Source organism: Pipra filicauda, unplaced genomic scaffold, assembly GCF_003945595.2.
Source record: "Pipra filicauda isolate LSUMZ 115617 unplaced genomic scaffold, ASM394559v2 scaffold486_size446389_pilon, whole genome shotgun sequence".
NCBI lineage: Eukaryota > Metazoa > Chordata > Aves > Passeriformes > Pipridae > Pipra > Pipra filicauda.
The window spans coordinates 235,141-253,036 of NW_024104627.1; the positions used below are offsets into that span (position 1 = coordinate 235,141).

At 47.5% G+C, this 17,896-nt stretch overlaps 1 protein-coding gene across 3 annotated transcripts in view; it reads right to left on the minus strand.

The window, feature by feature from the left end:
- Positions 1–1,823: 1,823 nt before the first annotated feature.
- MAP1A (microtubule associated protein 1A) overlaps positions 1,824–17,896 on the minus strand; it is a 59,510-nt gene continuing 43,437 nt past the window's right edge. For all 3 annotated transcript variants that reach the window (XM_027745396.2, XM_027745397.2, XM_027745399.2), the window contains 4 exons: positions 17,522–17,662; positions 7,044–15,834; positions 6,174–6,406; positions 1,824–5,265 (listed from right to left, as the gene is read on the minus strand). In XM_027745396.2, the coding sequence (XP_027601197.2) occupies positions 5,110–5,265; positions 6,174–6,406; positions 7,044–15,684 (9,030 nt within the window). In that variant the 5' untranslated portion in view covers positions 15,685–15,834; positions 17,522–17,662 and the 3' untranslated portion in view covers positions 1,824–5,109. The remainder of the gene's footprint in view (positions 5,266–6,173; positions 6,407–7,043; positions 15,835–17,521; positions 17,663–17,896) is intronic.

Sequence of the window (17,896 nt, forward strand, 5' to 3'; positions counted from 1 at the left end):
TCTCTGTCTCTGATGGCAGCAGTGTGTGTGTGCCAGTACTTGCAGGTGCAGCCCTGCTTATGTCCACTGTTCTGGGACAAGTGTGGCTGAAGTCACACCCAGAGTGAGTGCACAGGCTCAAGGCCAGGTACCTTTTTTTCTACATGGAAGAACTGGTCATACTGGGGAAGATGTCCTGGCTTTCCAAGTCCCAGGGTGGTTTGTGATAGAATGAAGACACTGGGACAGTGTGTTCGGCCCCTTTCACTTAGTCCACATCTTCCAGTCACTTAAAGTACATCCTGGGTGCTGTGTCTTCTTCCTCATGCCCAGTAATCCTGAGCTGCCAGTTCGGGCAGGTAAGCAAGATCACGTTTGTTTGCACTGGGAACGTAGCAGTCGTGCAGCTGCCCGGAGTGCAGCACTGTGCTGAGGGCAACCTGGCCCCCCTCACACCAGGCTGTGCCAGCCTGAGGAGGTGAAGGGCCTGCCCTGCCCTCTGCTCTCCCTGTGTTACAGTCCTGCATGAACAGAGACCTTGGCCACGGGGCTGCAGCTGGCCCCGACCCCAGCGCAGGCTGAGGGACCACACGAGATGCCCCTTGGGCACTGCCCACAGCCCCCACCCCACACCGCATGGCATCTGCTGCCACCAGCATTGCTCCAACAGCCAGGTCTCTGCTGGGCACCAGCTGCATCTCCTGCCAGGACCTGCGTGTTTCTGCCAGGGCCAGCGCCTGGGGTCACCCCGATGGACCCGGCAGCACCTGCCGCAGGGTGTCATTGCTGAGAGGGGCCCGGAGCAGGACCCTGTGGGCTGGGGGCCTGGCTCTCAGGTGCTGACCCCACACAGCCGGATGCTTGTCACTGCACACCTTTGGGAAATGCATTGTGGTCACAGCATCTCGTTTACCAGGAGCATGGCCAAAGCCAGTGCTCGTTTACCTGGAGTGTAGCTGTGGAAATAGTTCCTGGTTTATGGTAACAGTTTGTGGTTCCTCCCCTGTCAGCACCAGCTTTGGCAGTTGCTCTGAGCTCTCCATCAGGCACTGCACAAGCTGTGGTGTGTTCCATGGCCATGATGGCTTGTCTCCTGAGGATTGCAGCACAGAACCTGCTTTCCTTTTCCCTTGCATCCACCTGTGCTATTGTTTCCCCCTGAGGACAGCCAGGTAGGAGCAGAGCTAACTGGGCATCAGCCTCCGTAGACTGCATCACCACACAGGCAGAGCAGCAGCCATCCCAGTTTTCTGCTGAGTAACTGAGAGTTCCCTTGCACGAAGTCAGGTCAGAGTTCTGCAGAGGTGCAAAAGCCCTGTTTCTGCAATGGGGACAGAAGGTGTGGGATCTGTACTGTGCCTGGCCCCAGCCCTGAGCCAGCAGGTGCTCTGCCTACCACAGGGCCAGAGATCTTCCCAAGGAGTGCCAGCAGCACTGGACAGAGCTGCCATTCCCAAGAAGTGCAGGGACAGATACAAGACCACAATTGAAAGCATGATTTGGGAACTGTGAGGAGTGGCAGCATCCCAGGACAGACAGGCTGTGCCAGGCCCCTCGCTGGATTATCAGGGGCTGCGTTCCCACCCCTCAGCCCTCAGCCAGCTGTGCATCCCAGATGTCCCATAGAGGGACCCACTGGTCACCCTGCTGGGGCCGGTGGGGGGGTGTCCCAGACAGCCTCTGTGTCTCTCTCCTGAGACACAGGAGGTTTTAGCAGCTGCTGGTGAAGGTGGAAAAGCCGAGGCTCGCCTGAGCTGGGAGACACGGGAGGGTGGCACAGCAGCTGTGTCTTATGCCCCTGCCTACAGTGTGGGCTCACTGAAAGAACAGTTTGAAACTGGTGATGTTTTTGTTCGCAATTAATGTGGCTTTATTATTAATGTGTTGGGCTCCTCTCTTGACAGCAGTTAGTTACAGAGTGTTTCACATGGAAAATGGGCAAAAGGACAGAACTTAAGGAACTAAATTCAAATAGAAATATGATGCTGAAGAAAAAAATCAGGGCTCTGTTCTTAAAACATTTAGCATAGAAGAAGCTAGGAGCACAAGTTGCCATTTCAATACAGTTAAGACGTTCACTTTTTTAATTATAGGTTTAAAATAGTATTTTTTACCTATTACATACAGGAAGATTACGCGTTGTTGCCCACATGCAGAAACAAGCAAAAGCAGAGTTTAACTGTTTCTCTCTATAGTGTTGTATTGCCCCTGGCTCCGGGTAGGTCCTGCTGGCTCCTGTGGCCTGAGCAGGGTCAGGCTTCTTTACAAATTGGCATCTTCCTAAGTCTTTTTCCCCATAGTTTTTTAAGATGGAAGGTGGAGCAGGTGGAAAAAGACAGGGAGCGAGAGAAGCTGAAGGCAGAACAGACTGCCACAAAAAACTGAAAACAAAATGTGGAGCCTTGAGGACAGGGAATCAAACTGGTGTAGGATAAAGCTGTCAAAGCAGCAGAGCTGCAGAAGGCAGGAAAGGAGTGCGGAGGGCAGCGTTCCTTCTGGAACCTACTGCTGGCTGCACTCCTGCTGGAGGACGCAGGCACCTCACAAAGCCTCACTATTACTGCTGCTTAGAATTGCTTCAAGTTTAAAATTGAGAAAACATTCATGTGTGGGTCTATCTAAAGTTAGTGCATTAGCTTTTACATCTGGCCACATACAGGGATCCTGGGAGCCAGTGAGGGCCACGCTTGTGCCTCTGGTGCCTGGCATCCTGCAGCTGCTGCCACGGTGGGTGAGCCACGGTCTCCCCAAAGCACTGCAGGCAAATCCCCCCAGCATTCTGGGGGGGAACAGGGGCAGGTGTTGTACTGCCTGCTATTGCCAGAACCAACATTCATGGATGCTGACCCCATCGGGGAACAGAGAATGACATTTATTCTGCTGGCAGATACAGGGTAATTCCATGGTTAAAATGAACACAGCACAGGGCAAGGATTTGCTAAAGCCCTGAGTAAGCTCACATGCTCCTAACAAGGGCTGTATCCAAAGGGCTGGTTGCGCCCTGGGGAGGTTGCTGGCCTCAGGCCTTGTCCTGCAGCTGCTGGGTTTTAGATACAGCCTTGCAGAGACATTTTGGCTGCCAGCAAGTTCTCTGTGGTCTTTTTATGTTGTTATTTAAATTGCAGCATGTAAGTATTTGTACCAAGAAACCTCTGAACTGACACTAAAAGCACATGGTATCATGTTAACATGTATAAATTAAAATATTAAATCAACAAAAAAATGCAGCTTTACATTAAAAAAAAAATAAATATATAAATTAAATGCAAGATAGACCATTTCCCTAGAAACTCCATTTTTATCCTAGGAGCAGGTTTCTAAGCAGCATTTTCTTTATGTCACCTGCCAGAAAACTAGCACTGAGACTGAAGTGTCCCAGGCAAGTGCAACACAGGGTCTCGTGATGCTCATGGTGGAGTCAGCCCTCGGCTCAGGGCCAAGCACAGTAGGTGACACAGCAGATAGAAATACCTTTGTGCTGAATGTCAAGCCTTGCAGCACTGCTTTCTATCTCATTCCTCTTTCCCCAGAGGACAGCCTGCTGCCACTCTCTTTGTCTTATAGAAAGATAAAGGCCGTCTTTGTGATAAGACCCTCTGTCAATGCTCTTGGAGGTGGCAAAGGTGCTGCTGGCTCAGTGCACCTGAGCACCCACACTCCTGGAGCTGCTCTCCATGCAAGGAGAATGGGTCTCCCACACTGGAACAGGTCTGCCTGCCAAGGAGGTCCTGGGTGGCTGCTCAGTAGCCATGGTGCACTCACGGCACACAGCTGTGCTTCTGTCAGGATGACCAGAGAGCAAGGACAGGTGCCCACAGTGGTGTCAGGGAATGAGCTGCAAGGTGGCACTGCATGGACTAGCAGCACCTCACCTGTGCTGCCAACACATCCCTGCCATGACAGGGGGATAACTGAGCGTGACTACGCTTGCTACACTACTTTCTCCCGAGTACTTCGGGAAGGGGGTTCTCTTTCCTCACACCACAGGTTCTATTCCCCATATCCAGGACACTTGGGGGGACAAAATAAAGCTTGAACACAACTCTGAGGCTTGGACCCTGGCACACAGGCAGCGAGGACATGGCTGTTGCGTGCAGAGCTGGCACACCCAAAGACACCTGCCAGGCACCGGCCTCCCCCACAGAGCCTGCGCGCTCCTCAGTGGCCTCACCACAGTCCTCCAGAGCCTTTCGTTTAGGGACAGGAAGGTTTCTCGAACATCTTGGGCCAACAATGGCCAGAGTTATTTCAGCCCTTCTGCTGTGGAGGGGGCTGTAGTTGTGCGTTTGGATGCTCTTTTTGTGTGACTGTTCAGGCCACAGCCCCCCTGTACCTCCTCCTGCCACACAGCTGATGTGCAGGTTGGCCACTATGTGTGCGAAGCTCAAGTTAACAGGTTAGGAATGTGCTGAACCCTCCCCTCCCATGTCCTCCCCCACCGTGTCCTTCATCCTGGCTTCCTGAGCACCCAAGCAGGTGCTGCAGGATGCCATAGGCAAATATTTGGGACAGAAACTTGCCATGTTGGCATGCGGTGGTCCTGCCTAGTTGGAGTAGAAGTCCCCTTGCTCAAAACACCTCCTGTATGCTCAGCATGGGAGATGGAAGAATGACCTTCACTGTCACATAACAGTTGAAGGGTTTTGCCTTCCCTCATCTCCCCAGTGCACTTTCTTTGCAAATTAGATTTCACCTTGGCTCCATGGCCCCCCATGCACTCTCTGCATGCAGCAGCAGCACTTCATGCCTCATCAGAAAGATGAGGTTCATGGTGCTGCAGGTTAAATGGTAAGGCAGCCAGCAAGAGAGTAGAACAAGCTCTCACAGCAGCAAGGCAGCCAAGATAGTCTACAGAAACTGTACAGGTAGCAGAATAAAGCAGGGAAAGTGAAAGTGCCCCTGGTCTGCAACTGCTCTTGCACAAACTCTTTGCTCAGTCCAGAAAATTACAGAGCCCTGCACTTCTTCCTCATGGCATCCAGTGCTGAGCTAGATGGATACCCGACTGCCTGACAAATGGGAACCATGTAGAGGACTAAACCAGAGAAGAACTGGACTGTGATTAGATGGTGTCTCTGATGTTGCATCGGTGATTGAAGAGTCAATGGATGAACACAAAGTGTGAGAGATTTAGAATTCAATCTTACAGGCTGGAAAAGATTCGTCCTGCATCACAACAGTGCTGCTGCTTGCCAGTACCATGATGTTTAGCTCCTGCTGTTTCTCGTGGGTCTGTTGATACCATTCTCGTGTCACCTCAGTATCATGTGTTGGAATCAATGTCACCTGGGAAAAGAAAGCAGCAGAGATGATTGAGAACAACCACAGCGACAAACAATGCCCACAGGAGCTGAGGCTAAAATTTCCTGTTAATTTTGGAACACTGTACCCTTGGTACTGCTTGTTCTATTTAATGTCTTTCAGATGTCAGGTTCTGAGGCAGAGCTTTATTTTATACAGTACCAGCACAATGGGGCTCTGAACTGGCTGCAAAGTGGCAGCCCGGACACCATAATTATGAGAATGGCTGCAGTGCAGGGGAGAGCACTGTGCTTGGGAGCTCCAGAAACAACCTCAGAAAGATCCTTCAGTGTGAAAAGGAACAGTGCCGGCAGCCACTGTTAACAGACACGATGACCCAATGTGCAACTCAGGGACCTTGAAATATGAGGCTGCTTCGTCTGAAAGAACATGCACATCTTCTTGTACATGTCTTCAGGAGTGCCCCCTTGGGGTGTCCTGCAAGCCTGGCTAAGCAAGAACTGTGTTTAAGGACATTCTGCCTTAAAAGCACTATTAGTAAGCTGCTATCAGAAAAATCTTCGCAGCCTGGCTAGCAACAGACGCCACTGGGTGTGGCACACTGACGAAAATTCTGACTGTGATGGTGCTTGATTTTGCTTGAGGATAGGCTCATCCTGCAGCAGGTATGGAGGAGTGTATGATCTTTAAATGCTTTCTCCCCTCAGAAGGATGTGGAAGGGAGGACATGTCTGCTTCCACTCACACCATTTTGCAGGTGTCCTCCTCATCCTGGGTACAAACAATTACTCTGCTAAAACTGCAGAGCAGGACATGCCCAGTACCATTTGCTTCCTCTCAGTGTACTCCTTCAGGTTTGTTTGCGATACACACCTTCCAAGCACTCGTGACATCAAGAGCATCACGCAGCCCTTCACATTTCCATGACCTACCTGCAGGTTGTCTCCCCACTGAGACTTCCCTTCGAGAAGTGCATCCAGCACTGCACGGCTTGGTTCTCCATTGGCTGCATCATTCCCACTCACAACATAATACGATGCTCGAACCCGCTTGAAGAACTCTGGGTCTGTGTTCTTTCCGCTGCAGTGGTTGGGGATGTAGGCCAAGTCCACGTAGACAGGTGGACCCATAGGCACAGAGAAACTGCTCTTAGGACTATTGGAAGCTTTGGAAAAAGAGAAAACAAGATGCTATCAAAACCCTTCTGGAAAGGGCAAACACTCAGATTAACACTGAAGGACTTGAATTCCAGAAAGGTTTCTTTCCCTGCAGCAATGAAGTTAAGACTTATCCAAGCTCTGCTGCTTAGAGGTGACCTCGGTGCATTTCTGGGCCAGTGCTGTCACAGGTCTTGGGAGGGAAAGGGAGTTCTGCTGTTCTTTGGGGAGGGACTGGAAGGCTTTAGGTTCAGAAGCTTTTCCTGGGGAAGGGAATCAAAAATCTCCGTTATCAACTTTTGCAGATTTGTTATCCCAACCAATATTTCATCCTAATCTTTGTTGTTTAATAACCTACATTTTCTAAAATAACCTCTGTTCTGGTGGCCTTTCTATGCTAGAGTATTACAGTAGTCTTTCTAAAAGGTTTATCCTGGCTTTCTGCCATCCCTGTGAATCGCTGCTACTCCTAGGACTCTCTTGCTCTTTCCTATCAACCTTTTGTACCTCTCAACCTTATCACTGCTTGTAACTTTTTTATGTCTGACTGGGAAGTCCTGTTTTCTATTCTGCTATGTTTAATCTAGTGCTTTCCTCTATGCTGGACCTATAGAGACAGTGCATGCTTCAGGAAGAATTTCTTACCAGGGTTTGTTTTGATGCCATTAACAAGGCTCTTGCCAGGGTTGCTGTGACTACTTCGGGATAACTCATCCTCTGGCATCAGCACACTACGTGGTTTGGGCTTTTCTCCTCCGTCTCTTTCTTTTTTGGCAGTGACAGATTTTGGAGATTTGTCTGATGGCTGTTTCACAGGAGTGGGTGATCGTTTCCCTTTCACATCCGATTTCCGTGCAGGTGAGGAAGATTTGGGTTTGCTCAAAGGCTTCCTTACACCTTTGTTCTTTTCTTTTATGTCCTTCTTGGAAATTTTATCAGTTCTGCTCATGCTTTGCTCATTTACCAACATATCAGGGTCTACCATGCAGACATCAGGGTGAGGAGGGTGGGGATGGGGATCTACCATTGGAACAGGCTGAGGATCATGGCTGGACCTAGAACTGGCATGATGAGCATTCCCCACAGCTTTGTCCACTGGGAGGAAATCTGCATCTTCATCCGAGTCCATGTTGGCATCTGCTGTGATGGATGGGCATTCTTCAGTCTCAGGTGGGACATCCGAGTCTGACTGGGAGGTTCCAGAATCACTCACTGATGTTGGAGGGGTTTCCTCCACTGTGGCGCTTTGCATGGGGCTGCTCCCAGTGTGGGGTTGTCTTCCCTGTACTGAAGGGTGACCGTCCTCCTGTGAAAGGTCACTGTCTTCAGAGAGCTCATGGGGGCTTGGGTTGATGAATGAGGGAGAGAGCTCTCCCTTTCTCTGCTTGTATTCACATGAGGAAAATTTCTGTCCACAATCAAAACTGCCTCCTAAATGTGGCTCCATGTCATGGGAAGCATCTCCACGGTCCTCTGTTTTTCCACCTCTCTGCATATCTGGAATAAAGGGCTGGAAACTGTGTTCAGGGGACATCAGAGAGGAGGGGCGGCTTTGCCTCTCTGTATCCTCTTTGCCTGTGCATGGAGAAAAACTGCTGTCAGAATCGGGATATGTTCTTTCATCGTTTGCCTCTGCTGCATGGCACGTGCTTTGGAAAGCTTGCAGACTGGTGCTCACCTCTGTTGGACCATTGGCTGTGGCTTCATCTTCATGCTGATGATGAGGAAATGATGTCAACACATCAGGGAGAGATGTCAGTGTCAGCAGCTGTTCTGCAAACGGTGCCTTCTGCTCTGGACTGCTGCCACAGGGCTGCTGCTCTTCCTTCTCAGAGGATGGCGTGGGCTCTGAGACCTGGCACTCCTTTCTGCATGGCAAGGTGCTGTCACCCATGCCACAGAGGAATGGAGAACCGTGTTCTTCAGCAAACACAAAATCTTTGGTTTCAGCTATATGTGTTTTCACAGCATTATCTGGAATCTGTGGAGACACATCCCAAGGACTCCTGGTACCTGGTTCCACTCCTGCACCTGTGTATGTGGAAAGCATATGGGAGTAGAAACTTTCTGCTGTAGTTGGTATCACAGGAGTGGTGGCTTCAGATGAAGGTTCCTCTGACAGGCTGGAAGAGTCATCTTTCAGCTGTTTCTGGGGCACAGACTCTCTCTCCGCACCTTTGGAGAACAACTTTTCTTCATATGGACTCAGTGGTGAGAATTTAGGAAAAGATGAGTCAAGGCTGCTGATTTTCTCAGAAACCTCCAAGTACTCATCTTTCTTCTGCTGGTCTGAGAGCAAAGCACATGGAGACTTTAAAGAAAGAGAGATATCCCCTAAACGGCTTGCTGAGGTTTGCTCAAGTCTGAACATGCTGGCTGTTTCAGTCTTTCCTAGCAGGGAGCTTTCAAATCCAGAAGAGTTATCCATCCCTCTGTCCTCTACCGTTGGGCCCTGTTCATATTCCTCTGTGTGTTTTTTGGAAGCAGATTTCAAGTATGTGGCTTGCTCCGGGCACTCGGAGACCACTGCTGCACTTGGATAATCTGCTACACAGAAATGAGATTCCTTTGTGGATTCTTCAGCAACCTCTCTCTTTTGTGAAGAATCTTGTCTTCCATGGCACATTTCTGAAGCTCTGCCCGTGTCTGGCATATCAGTGTAACCATCAACATACGTTTCCACGACAGCAGCTGATGCAGTTGTCCTACTTCCGTATTCCTCTTTCCAGCCTGGACCAGAGGGAGAAGAGGAAGTGGAGCTGGGGGAAAGGGGATCCTGACGCTTGCTCTGCAGGAGGGTCTCTGAGACAGGGAACTTGCCGATGGCTGAGGTGTGTGCATAGACAGTGCCTGCAGCTCCAGCTGGGACGTGCAGTTTAGACTCCTTTTCAGACTTCTCCTTAGCACCTTTTTCTAACTCTGAGTCACTCGTGCTTTCTTCCCCACGACCTGCTTTCTCATAGTATGTATCTTTGGGATCTGGGCTTTCAGATTTCATGGACAGAGGTACCTGCTCCTGGCTAGACAAAACGATGTTCTCATCCGGACGACCAGCATCAATATAGGCGGATGATTTCCCTTGATAAAAGGTGTCAGTTGTGCCTGTGGGAAGGGCAAATACTGTACTTGCAGATGATGAGTGCAGTGCAGAGTCCAGTTCTCCTGGCAAAACAGAAGACACATTCATTTTTTCCTGTCCTTCTGATATCCTAGGCTTTCCTGTTTCAGACAAGGGCAAGTATCTTTCATGGGTATCTGTATAGTCAAAGACTGAATCTGCTTTATCTCTAGGGGATGCTGGAGATGACAACTCCTTCTCAGCAGAGGTATAAAGGCAGGACTCCTCTTCCTTTGCAGAGACGTGAAAACTTTGACCTTTTTGAGAGCTCACTGCTGTTACTGGCACCTTGTCAGTGTGACCTGGGCTGTCTGCACTTTTGGCTGTGAAGGGGGAGAGTCCCACTCCAGACACAATTACCTTCTCATAGATGTCAGCATACTTGAAACTTCTTTCATCAGGGTAGGGAGTTGGTTCTCTTTCTTCTTGCTCTTGTCTTGTCAAACTGTCATCATTTCTATATGTGCAGACTCCTTCCTCATAAGAATAAGGCTCAACGGAGCTCCTGGAATAGGTCTCTGGAGGATACAACTCTTGGATGGCAACACCTACAGCCCCAGCATGGCCCATGGCAGCACTGCTTTTTTGACAAAGGCTTTGTCCTTTGTCAAAAGGAGAATGTGCACGCTGCCCTGACACCACAGTGCTCTCTTCTGGGGACGTTGCAATATATTCTGCTGGTCTTGTAGATTGCAACAGAGTAGATGCTGCTGCTGTCTGCTCTTTCCTTCCTGTAGAGTCATACAGACCCTCAGTGGATTTGCAGTCATCCTTCTGCCTTCTATCTGACTTGTATTGGCAGTCTACTTCCTGGTACAAATCACTGATGTCTGATTTCTTCTCAGCCATCTTTGATGGGACATCCTCCCACAAAGGTGGCTTGCACTGATCTAACTTGCAAGGCCTCTCTGCTCCTGGTGCTGCCTCAATCTCCTTTCCCATTGCAGACAGGGGAGATCCCGTCACTGCTTGGTCTAGTGATTTTGCATAGATATCTAAGACAGCTTTCTCCTCATCATCTAAATAGGAGTAATCTTGTTTAGATGTCAACAGTATTTCTTGCCTTTCTTTCTTTCCAGTTAAAGCTTTGGCCTGGTTTTCCTCACCAGAGACATACTGAGGAGACAGAGGAGAACCTTCCCCTTGTGTTCTTTCTAGCACAGTGATGTCAGCAGGAACCACATCCACTTTCTTTTTTTCTGATGTAAATGTGGCACTCCTCTGTGTGTCTTCTTTGTAATCACATGACTCCATCTTTAAACATTCTGTTTCTTCTTGCATGGCTTTGTCTTCAGCATGGTAGACCTCCTTATCCTTCTCACTGGGTAACTGCCTTCCTCTTCCACTCTCTCTCCCTTCCTGAAGATACCCAAATGCAGAGCCCCATGCTTCCCTTTCTGCTCCTCTCCAGGTGTGGCTGCCAGGCACTGCAGGAGGCAGGATCTCCTCCTTTCCCATTTTAGGAAGGGATTTTGTTTCAAATTCTGGTACCTCATCCAAGAATGTGCTCTCTCTCTCTTTGTCATATCTCTGCCGCCCTCCCTGAACAGGGATCTCTTGCACCTCTTCAGGAAACCGCACTTTCTTCTCATAACTTAAATCTTTCATGTAAAAGTCTTCCATTTCTGGAGATTTTTCTTCTTGAGCTTCCTTGAACCCAAAAGATTTTACATCTTCAGTAGAAATGTGTGAGGATTTTTTATCCTCAGTTGGGCTAGATTCTGTAAACTGTAAGGCCTTTGCGTCTGGAGATACTTCCTGAGAGTCCGAGCCTGCAGTTCTTCTCCTAAACGGGTCCCTTTCTGATGCAGAAAATAAACTGCTGTCATCTGGAGACATTTCTTCAGTTGAAGAATCTCTGGGTGACATGTCTTTAACTGAACTACTTTCTGGGCAAGGAGAAGATTTTGATGCTTCTTTCAGTTCTTTGGCAGAAATTTCCAGTGATTTTTCATATGTAGCTGGGCTCTGGTCTGTGAAACCCATAGATTTCACAGCTTCTGCAGGGAATTTGTCAGTGAAGTTGGACATAGTTTTTTCTTTTGTAGGTATCTCTTCTGTGAAACTAAGGGATTTGATGTCTTCCAGAGAAATTCCTTTACCAAAAAGGTCTGAAGAGATTTCCCTGCTGGGACTCTCAGTGAGAGAGATGGATTTGTTCTCTTCTGGGGAAATGTCTTTAATGGAAACATGAGAAGATTTCTCTTCTGAAGTGTCTCCTGTGAAATACTGTGCTTTTCCTTCTTCAGCAGTGACTCCCTTAGAAATATCTGAGGGTTTTTCTTTACCAATACTTTCTTCTGTAAAAGAAAGTGATTTGGTGTCATCTGGTGAAAATTGCAAAGATTTGTCACTTTCAGATTTGCTTTGGTTTGTGAACTGTGAAAGATCCACATTTCCTAGAGACGCTTCTGTGGTTGCAAATGGCTCAAAGGACAAGTGTTTTGAAAATCCCATTAAACTTTCTGTCATGGTTTTAGTTCCTCGCTCTTTTTCTGGCTCTGTGCTGGGATGGGGCATTCCAGGACCCTCCTCCTCCTCCCCGATCACCACCGTGTCCTGCTTGTGGTAGGAGAGCCAGGGCAGCTCCTCTTTCCTCAGTGGTTCTTCCTGCACCTCCTCCCCAGGAGACACTGGAAATTCACTGCCCAAGACCAGTTTGTGCTGCACAGGTCCAGTTACTTCTTTTTCATGTCTGGATTTAGCTGCAGATGCCTCGTCTTCTCTGAGAGGTTCACCCTTGGCTCTCTTCACCACAACGGAAGTTTGGCCTTCCAGTTTCTTGGCAGTAGCATCTGTTTGTTTTTCAAATAGATCTGAATCTACTGTTTCCAGCTTTTCCTCCACTGGAGACTGGTGGAAGGGTGTGTGCCCAGCACTGGTAGGGCCAGATGGAGTGGGAGAGGCCATTTTGACTGTGCTGTCATCAGGACTCATGCATCGTTCTTCAGCCTCTGCAGAGTCAGCCTGGGAAAACGGTGCTTCTTCAGTGGATAACGGCATCATTTCTGTGGGAACACTGATTATCACATTATCAGGGCATCCTTGAGGAGCAAACATGGAGGCATCGTAATGCCCTCTGAGTTTCTCAGGAATCTCAATATTTGGAGTACCATCTTCTTCATCCTCTTCATCTTCTGCCTCTTCGTGAAGATTCTTTTTTTGAGCCTCCAGTTTTCTCTCTCCTTCTGCTAATGCATGGAAATCTTCAGGGGGTGGAGATTTAAAGCACTTGTCTTCCTCCAAGGATGATGTGGGAGAGATTGTGCCAGCGGAGGGAACGTAGTCAAGACCTTGGGTTGCTTCAGTCCGAGAGGAGGGCATGCTGTTTCCTGTGTCCAGAAGTAAAGAGCTTTTTCCAGTCTCTTCTGTTTGTGGTGCTGTTATAGATGCAACAGATTGATCTTCTGCTACTGAAGTTGCAAAGGATGAAAGCTTGTCACATTCTGTAATGGAGGTGGCAGAGGATATGTGTTCCTCCTCAGCCAGAGGTGCTGCCACAATGTTTGTAGGATATGCCAGGATTTCAGACTCCTGGCCAGCATAGCCCTTAGCTGAAAGGTCAGCAGGAGGCACAGCCTGTATTCCATGTACTGCTTCAAAAGAGCCTGGGTGGTCAGGAACAGAAATGTCGTAGGTGTTGACATCATACTTCAAGTGTGGGATCCTCTCTTCCTGTTCGTCATGTATTTCTTCATCAGAAATGGTCTGCTCTGTTTCTGAGTAGCCGGGGATAGTTTCATCTTGAATATAGGAAACATGTTCTACTGCTGCTCCTGGTGGGACTGGCAGGCTGCTCAGATATGACTCTTCCTTTGTTATGTCCTTTACAAGTAACTTGTTTTTCTCACCCATGTCACTTAATTCTTTCTCCTTTTCTGTAGTGGTAGACAGTTTGTCCTCCCTCTCATCCTGATTCAGCTCATAGAAGTCTCTGTTCTTTTCCAGCTTCTCTGCTTTCATGTGCTGTTCTTCCTTTTCTTCCAGTTCTGCCTTTTCTATCACATCTTCTTTCTTTTCCTTCTCACCCTCTTCCTGTGCCTCTGTCCCCTCAACATACTTTTCACAAGTCTTTGTTTCTGCTTCCCTCTGTTTTCTGTCCAAAGAGATTTTCTCCTCTTCCTCCTTTTCTTCCTCTTTGAACACTGGTGGCCAAATACCCTTTGCCAAGAAGTCTGTCTGTGATGGCACCTGGTCTTTGTCAGCAAACAGCTGAATGTCCTTGCTCTGCTCAGCTTTTCCCTCCCAGTATCTCATGTCACGGTTTTCATCTATTGTTCTTCTTTCATCCTCTATTTTTTCAGCACGACCTCCCCTCAGTTCCAGATGATGGACTGTCTTTTCCTCTGCTGGTGATTCTTTTTCCATATCAATAGTAGTTATTCCCTGATCTGGAGTCCTTGTTTTCAAAATCAGATCTGCTTCAAGGCAGCTCTGACCAGTCATGTCAGCAGAGTCTTTTATCTCTGCTTCAGGTGCTCTCACAACCTTATCACTAACCTCCATATCAGGCAGTTCTTGAGTCACCTGCAAGACCCCTTTCTCCTCGTGCTTCAGTTCCTCAAAGTCCTTTGTAAGATCTTCTGGTGAAGACAGGACTAACCTCTGTGCCGCTATAGAAGTCTCTCCTGGCTCTGCCTGTACAGCTGCCTTCTCCATTGGTGATGTCTTCAGGTCAGCAGGTACCTTTTCAGGTTCCTTTTCAGGTTTGATTTTAATCTTCTCAGTTTTGAGTCTGCCTGGAAGTTTTGCCTTGTACAATGTTTTTCTTACTTCTGGGGTAAATGGTTTCAAGTCTGGTTTAGGAATTTTTTTGGGCTCTGGTTTGTTTTCTTTTTTTTTATCATCTTTCTTTGAATCCTTTTTTTCCTCTTTCTTTCCATCATCTTTTTTTAAGTCCTTTTTCTCCTTCTTAATCTCTTTCTTTTCTTTGTCTTTCTTCTCCTCTAATTTGGACACTTTCTCTTTGAGATGCTTTTTTCCAACCTTGTCTTTTGCCAATTTTCTTTTCTCAGCTTTGAGAGCATCACTTATCTTTTCAGGTTTAACAAATTTCTCAGAAATTTTTTCTGTGTGCTCTTTAATCTTTTTCTCAATTTTAGCATCCTTTACAACTTCTGATTTTACTTCCTTAATCCCCTCCTCAACTGCCTCTTCTTTCTTGACTTGCTTTGTCACAGATGGCTTGGGAGAAGACTTAAGACTCTCTTTACTGTCAGTTCTTTGTTTAATTTTGGTCTGCTTCAGCACAGGTGGAGGTATTCCAGAAGTGATATCTTTCTGAGTAGCCACTGGGTACCTCAGAAAATCCAGGTGCTTGAGTTTCTCAAGACCTTCCAGTATCTTATTTTGAGGAGCATTTCCAGGAAACAAAACCCTTACAATTTTCTCTGTTGGACTGGCTGGAAGCCACACCACTAGGGCCGTGATGGATGTGAGATAGGGAACAGAAATTTCACCTTCTTTCCCACTTGCGAGAATTATACCAGTCTTTGCTTTACTATTACCAGCCCATTTCTGCATTAGAAACTGCATTTCTTTACTGTCCTTGACAGGGTTCAGTATATACATGTCCAGCTTACCCACTCCCATTTTGTGGAAGAGTGTGATGGGCTCGATGGTGCTGCTCACTACCCTGTAGAGAGGCTCTGATTTAATGCCCAGTCTGTTAAGATACTGCAGTGTCAGACATGCTTCTTCGATGCTCCTCTTTACTTTCATGGATGCCTCAGGCATCTTCAGCTTTTCAGGAACATTAAAAAAAACCACCCCTAGCTCAGGAGAAATTAGGTTCTTCATCCAGTCACTATAGTTGGTAGAGCCCTGGGATTGTTCCTCCTCTTGCTCAGCAACTTTCCTCTGCAACAGCCCATTGATGCCGGGCAGGTTGTCCGCACCAATGTGGGTGAGCAGGATTGAGTCAATCCTATCCAGGTGCCTTACCAGCTTCCAGAAGCAGGATTTCCTCTCAGAGCCACCATCCACAAGGATGTTAAACCCATTGACAGCAAAGAGAGCAGAATCACCTCTTCCCCCAGGGAATATGTAGCAGCAGGGCTTAGAAAGCTTCAGAAAGCCCCCTGAGGTGGGCGGCTCCAGGAGATCAAATGGAGACGGCACGTCGACTGTCTCAGAGACATATTCTGCGAACTCAGACACCCCATCCATTTCTGGCAGAACTGGATCAGGATTCAGTTTCAGATTTATAATTTCCTGAAATCGAGGATGCCCAAGGTTGCTCCAGGCTCCTTCTCCCAGGCACGACACAGTAAGGGAGGCCTTGGTATCTGAGTCAGTGTTGCTGAGAATCTGGGTGACCTAATGAGACAAGCACAGACAAATAAAGGTCAAACAGAGCTCTGAAAGCTGTACAGCACTTAAAAAAAAAATCCAGTTAGTGCAGAAATACTAAAGACACCATGAGCACTTTACTGACAGGAAACATTGAGGGTCCAAAAGCCCATTGCAAATCAATGCATGGGGGCATGTCTTGATCTCTTTTGAAATTCTTAATGCCGATGGGCTGCTGTGCTTCCTGACTGCTGGGAGTGTACTGTGCCAAGACCGCAGGAAAGAAAAGCGGGAGCCACTTTGTCCTCTTTCCTTACTTCTTCCTGTTTAACTTGGGATATCTTGCTCAAAAGCAGCAGGTTGGGGTTTTTGTTTCTAATTTATGAATTCTAACTTTGAGACAACTTTTTCAATGCTAAGCATCGTTGTCGGAACTTACTGTCGTTCACTGGCTAGTGAAACATCACAGAGCACTCTGTGCAGTTCTAGTGCCACAGCACTTTCTTTTTTAATTCATTTTCTTTCCTGGAACCTACTTTGAAAGTCATGACTCCACCTCTGCTACACATACAGGGTTGGGGACATGCTACACCATTAATAAGTAGAACTGAGGTCCATATAATTTCCAAGGCTCTTTACAGCTACGCTGAGTATATATCGAGCAAAGAAGCATTACACCTCAACTTCCTAAGTATCTGGAATGAGATTAGCACACTGTATTCTCTTGTTTAGACAGCCCTTAACTGACTAGTTCCTGTCCAAATAAACAAGATACCAGAAATAAATGAGAACAACCAGCTTTAAAAAAATGAAGGAGACCATACATGCTGATTTAATTACAGCAGTAATAATATCAATTGTCGAAGTATCACTCAGCCATTCCTGTCACTCAGATGAAGACATTCTAAGCATCTGGCACACGATCAGTGGAAGTAGGGCTTCTCAAAAACTGAAGCAGCATATCTGTATTGGCAATGAGCGCCAACAGAAACACAATGTAAAGTCTCTCAGGAAAGCTGTAGTATGGCTAGCTGAGATAATAAGCACTGGAGAAGTGGTTCAGGGGTTCCCTATAAGATTTTCCAGGCCTCACGGACAAATCCGTGAGCAAGCTTGCCTAAATTCAGTGCTGACTCTGCTCTGTGCAGGAGGTTGGGCTACAGACCTCTTGTGTGCCTTTCCAATCTGAATGATGCAAGAATTCTGCAATTAAACAGCAACATTTGTAGTTATGTAATCATCACGTAGTTACTTAATCAGTATTTACTCATCTCCTCATCATCTTTACATACCCCTGATGAACACTCTTAACCTTCTGTGAACATACTTGCTGCACTATGACAGGAAGAGAAATACCCACATTTACCAGAGTGATGATGGCCTCTGTTGGGTGTTTTCAGAAGCTGCCCACAGTTATGTTAAGACCTGCTTCAAGAAATTTTGAGTTCCAGCCCACTGCAGAGCCAGTCTGGAAGGTTATTTCAAGCTGAACACTTAAAGGAATCACCCATGCCTACACATTGGAAAACTTAAGCCAGGGAGTTAAAGCAGGATTCCCAAGACAATAGCATGAAGTATTTATGGTGTGCAATTTTTTTCTGGATTTCAAACCCATCTGTCTGCAAATCTGTCACCAGAAGGAGGGTGCAGGCTGTGTTGCTCTACCGTGCACTCTGAACAGGAGGGGTCATGCTGGATTATGGGTCACACTCACCTCTGGGTCTGAAAGTATCTCAGCAAACTTCTGGTAAGTGAAGGTCCCTGTCTGCAGGACCAAGTCTCCTTCCTGGTCTGAGCTCTGTCCACAGAGGATCAGTAGTTTGTGGGCTGATGAATCACACACCAGTGAGCGGACCTGTTACCATCAGACATAGTGCTGCAGTCAGAAGTTGCCTGTACTCCTCACCAGCACCCAGAATCCTAATCCCATGGACAAGCAATACTCATGTGTTATTCACAAACAGCCAAACCCTAAGTTTTATCCGTACAAGAAGGTTGGTTATTGAAGAGGAAAGACACTGCTACTGTCTGCCCAACACAGCTCCATGTCACATCATAGTCACTGCACATGCCCTGGTTATTGGCAAGA